At 32.1% G+C, this 12,654-nt stretch overlaps 1 protein-coding gene across 2 annotated transcripts in view; it reads right to left on the bottom strand.

Moving 5' to 3' along the window:
* The window catches only part of LOC136976382 (zinc finger protein basonuclin-2-like), a 34,883-nt gene extending 22,517 nt beyond the window's left edge, over nucleotides 1-12,366 (bottom strand). Inside the window, exons 1-2 of one of the 2 annotated variants that reach the window (XM_067271630.1) lie at nucleotides 12,344-12,366; nucleotides 919-1,067 (exon numbers count right to left, since the gene is read on the bottom strand). In XM_067271630.1, the coding sequence (XP_067127731.1) occupies nucleotides 919-981 (63 nt within the window). In that variant the 5' untranslated portion in view covers nucleotides 982-1,067; nucleotides 12,344-12,366. Of the gene's footprint in view, nucleotides 1-918; nucleotides 1,203-12,343 lie in introns of those variants that run through there. The other variant, XM_067271629.1, reaches the window with a different exon arrangement.
* Between the last annotated feature and the right edge of the window lie 288 nt (nucleotides 12,367-12,654).

Here is a 12,654-nt window from a genome sequence, read left to right as displayed (position 1 = left end):
GACGTGACGTCACCCTTATCATCACCTGGATCCTTGCAAAATGGCAAAAGCCGAACAGAATAACAACCAAAGCGTGTTTTATAGCTGACTCCCAGAATGTATTTTTAAGTAACACTCAAGTACAAACAGCGTACACGGCAAAGATGCGGTGAGTACAATTTTCGAAACGCGTAGACGATTAAAAAACATAAACAAAAAACAAATGTCTTAACAGTTCAAATTAGCTTATGTTTAAGAGAAGTGCATTTCTCGAGTCGGACGTGAGAATTTTAATATTAAGAACGTGACATTGAAGATAAAAAAGGCCAAACCAGTTTGTTTTTGTAGCTGGCAAGGACGTGAAGTGATAACAATGGTTCCTAGAAAGCCGTATGTCACACAAAATAGATATCGTGATACATTACTTTAAATGTGACATCAGCTTTTACCGAGAAAGTATCAGACGCCAAAACGTCACTTAGACTAATTACAATTGGCGACTGGGTGGCTACTTAAACGCCAACGCCTAAATTAACGCAATCCCCGATAAGGTAGAAAAATATAAATTTCAATTTATAAACAAATTTCCAATCTACCAACGAATTTGCAGCCAACAGGAGGCAGAAAAAACGCTCAGTGTTTTAAAAGAACAGGCAAAGGTAGATAGGATCACACACACACTACCCCTATCCTGTCCCCAAGTTTATAGCCGAACGAGAACAGGTTTGAGTTCACAATAAACCGACCTCCCCCACCTGCTCTTCAACATGAGACGACTTACAATGATTCGCCCTGCTACAATGTGTTGGGTGTGTCACACAAACTTCCTGGTCCCCCGACTATTTAAAAAAATTCTTCGGCATGCCTTTTTTATTTTTATCGTTCCTAATTTTATTTCATTTTTTTAAATTATATGTAAAACAAGTTGTATATACTTACCACATCCATGACAAGCGACGTTCGATGCATGGCTCCATCGATGGGATGATTTTCGGTTGTCATCAAAGCACAATCGGCCGCTACTCGAGCACAAACACCACACTCCGACGTCGAACGTTCTGTCCGACTCGCTCCAAACACCAAGTCCCCTGACAACATAAGGATAGACAATACAATGACATAACTAGACGTGATGTGTGATTTTGGAGCTCCCGCCACACTTTACGGCACAGTCATCTGTCTAGTTGGCAGCCCCGTAACGCTACAACAGCGCCCCCCCGACGAGGCCGTTCTGTGGCGATAGAGGGCGACGATTGGCAGAATCCGCTTGTCGCAGTGTTGTGTCGGTGTCTCGTGTCGTCAACCCGAAAACCGGCGAACCAATGGCGTGAACCGTAACTCCGCCTCCACGTCTGTCAACTATTGTTACGTAACTTACGTACAGGTAGAAAACGACACCGACGTTACTCGTTACAAACGCAAAACTTTATTGTAAGAGCTAACACCTGCCGAGTTTAAGTTGACAATAAAGCGTAACTCTATTCTTCCAATCTATATAAATTAATGTCTGATTAAATCGTATTTTTTTTATTTTTTAAATTCTAATTTTAAAATAAAATTTTCTCTAATAAAGATTTAAAAATTCGCTATTTTTATTTAAATTTTCATACAGAAATTAATCATTTATAACGTAATAAAATGGTCATTTTTTTAACAGGAAGTTATTAAAGTAGCGGCAATTTTAATACGATCGTGTATAACACGCACCTAAAATATGAAAGTTCTATGTAAAGTCGCGTAAATTGATTGGAAGGAGGATTTATAGGAGTAGATTTCGGCCCGAATAAACTTTTTACGGAGAGATTTAACAGTTCCGTGTGTCAATTGTAAACGTCTAGAGCCAAAATATAGTAACCAAAAATAGCTTTTTTTTTTAGTTAAAGTAAGCGTTTAGAATGTCGAATTTTCAATAATAAATAAAAGATTTACAGAATGGTTCCTGAATAAAATTGTAAAATGTTTTCATCAATTAACCGTAACTCTATAAATTAAAATTTTAACCTATAAAATTAAATAAATAAATTTTAAAGAATTTCAAAAGAGGTCATTGGAATAGTTTATATAAGAATTCCACTCAACCTGTTTATATTCTTTGGCTTTTAAACGATTAGGCCTATTGTAAAATCAAAGCATGTAGGTGTCAAAATTTATTACCTTTTTTTTTAATTTAAAAAAAAAAGTTGCTAGAATATAATTTTAGTAATTTATTTTTAAAAATTTCTCTCCATTAAAATTGCATTAGAAGCGTGTGGAAAATCATAAGAAGCGCCGTTTACGCGCGGTAAATTAGTAAAAAAGTTTTAGTTTTTAGAGCTTATTTGGCGTAATTAATACTCGAATTTGATAGCATAATTAAACTGTAGATAAATAAACGATTTTAAAACGGAACGAAGTCGGAAAATTGTGTTTTATGTATTCGTTGGCCGTCACCCCTTTGTATTCTCACTCTATACAAACACAACTCGTTCTTGACATCTTCCGATTGACATAGGGGACTGTTTATTGACTGGAGGGATAGACCCCTCGACTAAGGTCGTGCTCCGTTAGTCAATGAAAGTTCAGATCTGTAATTAACGGACTGTTTGTTCGTATCAGACCGATATTTCCGAACCCCAAGCTGTTCCCTCCTTCGTCTATCTTGTGACATCTGCTGCCGAATATAAGCCCAGTTTTGCTACCGTTTCCATTCGTTCGTACAATGCGATGTGATTACAATGATTTGGGAAATATGATAATAACCTGGGAGTCTATTATACCGTAAATGACTTGTGTCGTGTACGAAGCTCGATACGTACAAACGTCCGAATGTATTGGATAATGTCGTGACGGAAATGATCTTCTTCCCCAGTAAATACTTCTAAATGTACAAAACGGGTCACGTTATACGCAAACAGATCGGTTTAAGTCCAAAAATATGAATTAACTTATTATAAAAGATTGATCCCTGAGATGAGGAAGAGCATTCTATGCACGAAGTTGTGTTTAGACGTTTTAACGGGTTATCTATATAATTATAATTACTATCGATATAACCGAACCCTCGTCCATAAATACTTTACAATCGAATTTATTAATAAAACAATTATAAAGCCGCGGGTTTATTATTAGCCACCTTATCAGATTATAACCCGCAGCAAGGCCCGAATTTCTTATAGTTAAAATTTAACTGTTTAATCTTCATAAAAGCCCATTTATTTTATTATTTTTAAAAAATCGATTTTAATATAAATTTATTATTTAAAAAAATAATAATTTTTTTTAAATGAAATTTTCCGAATCTTAAGACGAACTTTAATATTATTCCTTCGACTAACTTATTTTAAGAAATCGCAAACTTTAATGCGATGGAAGCGAAACTAGTCGAGGGGATTAACACATATTTAAAAAGTTTTCAGTTGCAAAGTTGCATGGCGAGTTAAGCCGAAATTTCTTTGTGCAATTTCCAAATTTTTTCCATCATAATTTATTTTTTGGAGGCTAAACCGGCTTTTCTCTTCTTACGGAGAATCTAGGGACGAGTAAAATCACCCGAATTTTTCATCTGCCGAATGAGACTCGAGAGGTTTTTTTTATATTTATGACTTATGCTATTATCGATTCATATTTTAGGGAAAAAAGAAAAAAAAGGTTCGACTGAGAGAGAGAGAGAGAGAAAAAAAAGGCGAAAATTCTGTATCGAGACTAGTTATTTAAAACAGCTGATGCGAAGAGAGAGAGAGAGAGAGAGAGAGAGAGAACAAAGATGTCTCTTTTGGTCTTTAACTTTTTCTACCTTGACAAGAAAATAATTATTTACACGTTAATTATCGTTGTTTGCAGTTGTAATTACTTATCCAGCTTTAGTTTAGTCGTAAGAACAGAAAATCTACCGCGTTAATTCAAGGTCAGTTGACAAAAATCATTACTGTACTTTCTCATTTTTCTTGTTTTTTATTATTATTATTATTTTTTAATAATAATAAAAAGAGAGGAAATGTCAGCGGGTCGTGCATCTAATTTATCGATTTGCTAATGACGTTCGTAACGATCAATGAGAGAATCTTTTGCTTTAATCTCGGACAAGTTAGGCCTTATCTGGAAGGCTAAAGTCAGATCAATTGTAGCGCTCGGCTCAAAACCTTCTGCTTTATTCATCTGTTTGTCGATTGTAAGGTTGTTTCTGCTTAAAAAAAAAAAGAAAAAACACGTTTTTATGGGGGTTCCAGATATGAAGAAGTCATTTGTAAGAGGGAGGAACAATTTTGCTAGAAAGTTTCCGTGCTGTGTGTTAAAGTATAGAGAGACTCGTAAGGATAAATGGTAAAAAATGGTAATTTAAAGAGCCAAAAATAGCCGAAAATTAAAAAGTTAACCGTAATAAAAAATCAGTAGAAGTGGTGTTATCGGTCTGTGGATGATGTATTAATTTAAAACGGGAATTTAAATAGAAAAATAAGGAGTAAAAATTTGGAAAAAGTCGGCTAGAAATGTAGGGAAATTAAGAACAGGATTAGTAGAGATATTTAAACATAATAGAGTTAGAAAAAAGGAATGTTTTGTAATTCTATGGCAAAAAGTAGAATATATTCCTATAAAAGTAAACAGAATCGGCACGAGAAATAAGAATTTGTAGGAAGAACAAAATACTATTTTTAGGAAATGAATCAGTAAAAACAAACAGAATCTGTAAGAAATCATTGGAGTAAAAATAATCATTAAAATAGTAAAAAGAATGAATCGAAAATTTAAAAGGTAAACAATTGCTAAGTATCCGAAGTTATGTTAATAAATCAGTATTTTATGCATAATTCAGTTAATAACACATGCAAATTTAAGATTTTATTTATCATTCATTACACTTTATTGTATCAAAAAATATGTGTATAATTTTGTCGTGTCTTTAATGTATTGATAACACATTTAGTTGCAAGGCCGTGAACACGGGAGGATTTTTGGGCATTTAACCCCTTACATTTGAAAAGTACTAAAAAATTAAGTAAAATAATAATTTATATTTATTCTGTACTCATTCAGTTCCTCTATATCATAAAACCCTATTATATACCCTATCCTATTACAATATAAGATATAAGTTTACCTATATAATTAGGCTATACTGTGCTATCTACCCTATTATACTAATGTGTAAGGTTACGTGTATAATATCTTATACTGTATTATATACACTATTGTATTAATAAGTTTACGAATATATACCGTAAACGTATGTATACTTTATGCCCTATCTACTCTATTAAAACTCTATTATTTTAAGGTATAAGGTTATGTGTAAAATACCTTATACTGCATTATATATCCTATTAAAATCCTAAACTAATTAAAGAAAACAGCGAGTATTTTCAAAATCCTACCCCCTTGAAAATCTGGCAGACGGTCCCGTTCGGTTCGATATTATACGAATTTAATTATCAGAAACAGCAGTACTTTTTTAAATAATTAATTTAAACATAGGAAAAATTAATTTATCGCTCAATTAGAGTAAATATACGAATACAAACGATAAAGAAAGGCACGATGCGCGGTTAATGGAGAAAAAACGAGAGTAGAATCGGCATGAAGAAGGAGTTAAAAAGATCTGTTGATGGCCAGGCCATTGCAGATGACCGTTTCTTTCCGAGTTGTTCGCAGGAAAAACTATTTTAACAAAAGTATTGCTAATGTGTGAACATTTCTATAGATGTTGGCGGCGGGAACACAACATTCGTTGCAAACACTCCATGTTTTTTTCCGGGGAGTGGAAGGGGAAAAAAATACATGTTTCTGATAAATCGGGAGGATTCGGATCAAAAGAGGCAACCGAATTGCGCTATGAAGGGATGGAAAAAAAGCGACACCTCGTGGTAGTGACTGAATGCGAGTACAGCCACAGGCAGATAGAACAACATGTGCTTACATTCTCAGAGATCTGCGTTCTGTACTTTGATCCCGAGTCACGCAACTGCAGATTCTGTCGTTTTTTTCGTCCCCCCTTCGACCAAATGTCGATGGATGCTTTATTTCCATGGGAATGACGCATGCTCAAACACTTCTGGCTACCGGTAGTTCCAAAAAGCGAGCGTTATGATCAGAGCCTGTGTAATCGATGTATCCAGACGAACTACTGCCTTGATTTATAACATGAGATTTGGTCAGTGGCAAGGATGGTACGTTCGCGTGCGCGCCATTGTCACGCAGGCCAGGGCAAAAGGTTAGCATTTACGATTGACATAATACACCTCCCAAATGACGATAGACCCGAGTGGATTTTACTTAAATTAACTCTTTCCTTTCCCCCTCCCTCTTCCCTCCTCCCTATCTCTCGCTCGTCTCGAACTTTGGCTCGTGCTCCCTCTCTCTCTCTCTCTCCCCCCCTTTATCAGGGAAAAAACAAAAAAAAAACTTTTATAGGGTTTCTCGTGAATTTTTCTCATTATTGGAAGAGGCGTTAAATTTCCATTAGGAAGACCTCATACTAATAAAATATGGTTAAGGCTAAATTTTCAATTAAACAATGGTAAATGCGCCGGGAACTTACAATTAAGCGAAAAATCCCAGCGTAATTTTGCGCGTCAATGCGACTGTCGCCGCGTAAAACGCTGGCGTAACATAGGCGCTAGCGTTATTTTTATATAAATTTGCATAAATTTTTCGGTTTTTTTAGCCAGGAGCGCACTTTAAGTGTAAGAGCTCGCTCGGGTGGCACTTTGGGGGTGTATCGATCAATTAAACCCTAGGTAAAAAGAGTTGTCTGGTAAGTAAGAGGATCTCTTTTCTCTCGTAACTATTGAGTCATTACGTAGACACAAATGTTACGTTAGTTTGTGAAGAAGGTGATGAAATTACAGAAGGAAAGGAAATCATATATCGTCCATCATTCGGACTATTAGGGCCACGATGGTCTTAGGGAACTATTGACCTCAAACAGGTGTGGTTTTTTTCATTCTGTCTCGAGTAAAGATTAGAATTATTTTTTTGTTGCTTCTTCTGTTAGTGGCGAAAAACATCACATTCAATATAGTGAATCTTTCAACAATTTATTTATTTATTTGTTTTATTTTCTTGTTGCTTTTGTGAACGTTTACAAAATTTCGAGATTTATTTCTCTTCTTTCTTGAGCGATCTTTCGCTTAAACTTTGGCTCCTGCCATTATAAATATAATAAAAAGTAACCATTTCTACTTCTGAAAAATTGGATCATAATCTACTTTCCACCCCATCGATTTTTTTCACTTTATTTCTACTTTTAAAATCCGGGGGAAAAAAAGAGAAGAAAGAAAGAAGGAAAAAATAATAATAATTCTAGAAAGAGATAAATTATCAAGCCAACTTTTATTGAATTTAAAAGCTCGGTCCTCTTTCAAGATTTAGTTTACAGATCTCGTCGTACAGACATTTGGGACGGACGATTCTGAAGTCTGTTTCTTTAGGGATTTGACCAATCGTCTTGCATATCGCTTGTATTAAAGCCAATATTTTTTTTAAGTATTCCGTTAGAAATTCCACTTTTTATTTTATAAAAATATGTGAGGAAGACCTCAAAGCTTCTTCTGAAAATAACCTTCTTCTAAAATCAAGCTTATTATAGTTAGAAAAGACTTCGTAAAATATACTTGTCGTGCCGAATTTCGAAGATGATAAGGCATTTTTAAACACTTTTAACCCATTTTTTAATTATTTTAGATACATATAACTCTCGGGAGACGTTTATAATACTATATTTAAGTTATTTTTGGTGGAAAATCTGGTCTTTTCTAGGTTAAAAAAGCTCTCGAACACATAGAAGTACACATAGAAGCTTCTTGTAGAATACTTCTACAAGAGTTAATATAAAAATAAATGAAGCATAAGAATTTTCTTATATTCTAGAACGAATTTTAAAGAATTTTTTTTAAATTATAGGCAATTTTATGAGCGTTTTTTCTTGATTTCTTATATTTACAAGACGAAAACTTATAGCCTACTGAAGAATAAATGTCTTCTAGGCAAATCTAAGTTGTAGAATTTTGACAAAAACCTTAATATTTATACTTAAAAGTGCATTGAATATAAGTAAACAGTGCTTTAAATTCCCCAAATTAGCCTTAGATATAAAGAAAATACATCAAAATGTATTCAATCAAGAAATATCGAGTATATTTACTAGGAATATCAAATTTTATACGAGAAGAAATGAATGTTTATCGTAACAAAAGGCCTAATAATCTATACAGAGTCTGATTGGAAAGGCCATAGAAACTATAGAATTTAGCCGACAGCTTAAAACTCATCTATATAATTCCAACAATTGAAACTACTACCCATTCATTATTAGAATAATAGCATATACTGACAGCTTACGTTGGTACTATCATTAATTGTGCATTAATATAAAGCTACAATTAAATATAGGAAAATATGCATAGCTAACTAAATATAATTTACTAACTCGATTTGCCGAACGTATATATATATTGGATAACTTATCTAACTATACTAAAATTACATATTTTTAAAATTATATTTACAGTAGTTTTACTTAAAATTCTATGAATAAAATTCAAAGTTACGCTCTTTCTTCTTGTCTGCTTCCAATAAATCATAAAATTGCCATAATTTATGCATGCGAATCTCGCGAAAATTTATCTAATTTACGTTAAAATATTCTTAACGATGATTAAAACCTTCCTCTATCGAGTATCGTAAATTAAATCATTTAATATATCGTATAACTCTTCAAAATTTTCGGAAGATTCGCGAAGATTAGCCATATTACTGCCATTATTTTTAAATTTTAAAACAAATTTACCATTTCTTATACGAATTTATCTTAAATTTCGCTTTCTAAATTACGAATTTCGGTAAAAATGTCATTTTAAATTGACCTCTTCGTATCTAAAATTTAACAGAAGCTCTTATTCTTAAGATAGTTTGATCGTTTAAATTAAAAACATTTAAATCTGTTTTATTATTTTAATTAATTACTAAAGTCTCCTGGGTAATTTTTCTCATTTTAACACGCGACAGAGACATTTAATAGTGAAAGCTGATCTTTTTCTAAAGTTTCCCTATTATGTATTCTTGTAATTCCTAGAAATTATGACCACTTTTTAAACTTTTTCCTCCATAGATTCTTCAAAATTTATTGTAAATGCAACCAGTTGATGCAACTCTCCAATATAACATCGTATTCGGAGAGGTGGTCAAAATGTCCAATGTTATACACTACAATACTGTTACTGTAGAACACTGGGACCTTTAATCCTCCCAACGCCACGACACCGTTTTTTTCTTTCCTTTTCTGTTCGGCTCTTTCCCCCTATCAGATTAGTCAGACCACAGAGCAATTTATTACCACAGATCAATGGATAGAAAACAACAGGATCAAACTTGTCGGATCTTCTGAACGAAGTTTATAAATTTTCTTTTCTTATAAAATGTTTATAGAGCTCAGTATAAATAATACTTTCCGCTCTTTATTTTTTCTAAATAATTTGCAGATTTATATAGCTAAATACGCGAAATTGCATTTATAACGAACAATTATTTAGCGAAAACCGCGTATAACCCGCACCCGAGCGCGCTCTTTTATATACAGATTAATTCTGTTTTAATTGAATTAAAAATCATTATTTACTTCTTAAAAACTTTACAAGGCAGGGAACTTTTTAGATTCTGTGAAACAATTACAAAATTAGGGAATTTTACCGAATAAATTCTTTCTTAATACCTTTATTAACATAAACTAGTTAAAGGTGGAAGACGGGGGGTGAAAATCGATTAATTTTACGTGAAATTATTTTTATAGACGAAAAAAATTGAATCTAAATTATAATCTAGTCATAAATCTTGTGCGCGGAGAGAAATATATAAATTTTTTTTTCCTATATTTTTCAAAAATCTTTTCAAAACATGACCAGTAATTGGTTCGGATAGTTTATTTGGTTTCCACCAATCTGTCTCTAGTTGTCATAGAATGACTATGACAGTTGTCAAACCAACAATAGATGACTTGAAAACTTAACGTACCATGTATCTTTCGTAAAATCGTATTAACGTCATTTCTCATACGAATTTTTTCTCTTTTTTTTTATAAAATCTATATCTATATATATAGATATATAGATATATTTTTAATAAAGAAGATAAAAGACAGTAGACAGGTCGATAAAAATCTGAGTTCTTTTATATATATTACCGTGAAGTTGGAGTAAATGACGAAATGCAAAATCCGCTACCTGATTTTGACATTGGTTTGATCGATGTTGAAGATCAATGATGCACAAAGTACTTTAATAATAACAAAGTGAAATTGCTTATGTGACTCATAGCATTTTCGTATTTTTAACTGTTCCCGTCCCGTGTCTTGTCGTCGTTTTATCTCGACAATTCTCTAACATTTTAGGTCCCCTCGTAGATTATTAAGGAAAAAATAAGAGATTTTTGTCGATACTTCATTAGTTTCTATGAAATTTTTGAATGTAGGGCTTTTAAATTTGGTAAATTTATCATTATTTGCTAGTGAACTTCTTGCCGTAGTTTTACCTAGACAATTAGGTCCTCTGCAAATTATTAAGGAAAAATTAAAAATAATAATAATAATAATAATAAGCGATTTTTGTCGATAGTCGATTAGTTTCTACGGAATTTTCTATGTAATTCTCGAAAATCAGGCTCGAAATTTGTAAAATTTATCATTATTTGTTAGTAAAGTTCTCACGTGTCTTACCGACGTTTTCTGTCGAGTGTCTTTAATAACTCTTACAGATTATTATGGAAAAGAATTACTTTTAACTTAGAAAATTTTGCCGATAATTAATTCTTTTCTATCAGGATTTGTTAATAACTCTCGAAAATTAGTAAAATTCCTTATAATTTACTGAAGAATTCGCCACTCGTAGGTTTTATCGTTGTTGTATGTCGAGAATTCTCTTGGAGACGATTATAGAAAGGGGGGGAAAAAAGAAATTTTGACAATAATTGATTATTTTGTATCAAATTTTGCAAGCAATTCTCGAACTTTAGTCATAAAAATCCTGTAATTTTTTGTCCAACTTTCCACTTTTCCCGAATATTACTTAGTCCTTAAGGGATGGAAGGATTTCTCTAAAACGTTAAACAATCACTTTATAACTTTCTTTTAAGTTAAACAATTATAAAAACTTTCCTAGAAATCAGAAAAATTATTTTAAAAATTGCTTAAAATTAACATTAAAAAAAAAAATAATGTAAATTGTTCGAAATTTTAAAAACTTAATAAAAATATTATTTTTATTTGTGATGTTGGAGAGTGACTTTTGTCATCTTCTTAATTTAAATTCAATAATAATTAATGCGGTATTTTATTTTAATTGATTTTCTGGAAAGATACTTTTGACTTTCGATAACAAATCAATTAATTTCATTCAATTCTCTACGAAAAATAGGATGATTTCAATCAACATCCTATCGTCTTTAAGCGACGAAGCGATTCTTCATGCTAAGTTTTCATCTAAAAACTCAAAAAATTAGAAGAATTTTATGTAAAAGATTTAAAATCTGTTACGTTATCGATGTTTTTTTAAAAATATAATTCAGGATATTTCATGGTAAGTGCCACCTTCTCTTATCAAAAGCTTAAAATTTCATCGAGGAAAATGCGCTTTAAAATAACAAAAAACAGCGTTTAAAATATTAAATTTTATAAATAATTTAAGGAGACGAAACGATTTTAATTAAGTAATCGGTATAGAAATCACATACAAACTATTTGCGAATTTACAAGAATATGATAAACGCTCGGTTGTCTTTAATTGCAGCCAATGCTCTTCATCATCTCGAAATTACAGCAATCCCTCTTAATAATATATTCTATGCAATAAAGCCATTTATATTATAATTAACTAAACATTATTTACAATTTTTTCAACATAACGCGAATTAAAAATAATATAAAACTTTAAAAATAAATAAATATATATATATATACTTCAATCACCTTTATAGAAAGATCAAAGGTTAGCTTCACTGCATAGCATGCTCCTGTTTTTATTTTATATAATTAATTTTTAACATAAAAATTATTTATTTTTTTATAAATTAAAAAAAAAATTTTAAGTGGACATTTTACAAACGATCTTTAAAAAAATTAAAATGAAAAAAAGAAAATAAGATTGATTAATCTTACAACAGGGTATTAAGAAGATTCATCTAACAACTCTCGAAACTTAAACAATTAATTTATTTAAATTAAAATAAAAAAAATGTATTTTCGATAATTAATTTTGCACGCGAGTCGAGAATTTTTTTTTCCTTCTTTAAAAAAAAAATAAATAAGGAATCTGTTATTAAAAAGTTGATATTAATCGGAAGGGGGGGGTTTTGAAAAATCGATTTTAATTAATCGTATCGATTAATTATACAAACTTACCATTGGTTACGGGGAAAGATAGTATCGATGTGTTACTGAGAAACTGCAGCCAAGGGTGGGCCAACATGTCTTGTGCCCTCAAACACATTCACACTCTGCTCTGGCGTCGATCTGCCCTGATCTGCTCTCTCTCGTACTGTATTCCTCACACCTGCGCTGATGAGCTTGCCTCTTTGCTACTCAAGTGATTTTCGTTTCGAAACTGTGCATTCGAGTCACCGTCCAACAGGTCGACATTTTATATGCTAATCAAACAAGCGTGAGAATTCGAACAGGTGTTACATCTATAAATGGACACTTAAACCATCTGC

This window comes from Centruroides vittatus, unplaced genomic scaffold (genome assembly GCF_030686945.1).
Source record: "Centruroides vittatus isolate TY-2023 unplaced genomic scaffold, ASM3068694v2 contig_400, whole genome shotgun sequence".
In the NCBI taxonomy this organism is placed as follows: Eukaryota; Metazoa; Arthropoda; class Arachnida; order Scorpiones; family Buthidae; genus Centruroides; species Centruroides vittatus.
Note: the sequence above shows the minus strand (reverse complement) of the source record. Positions and strands in the feature narration are given on the sequence as shown.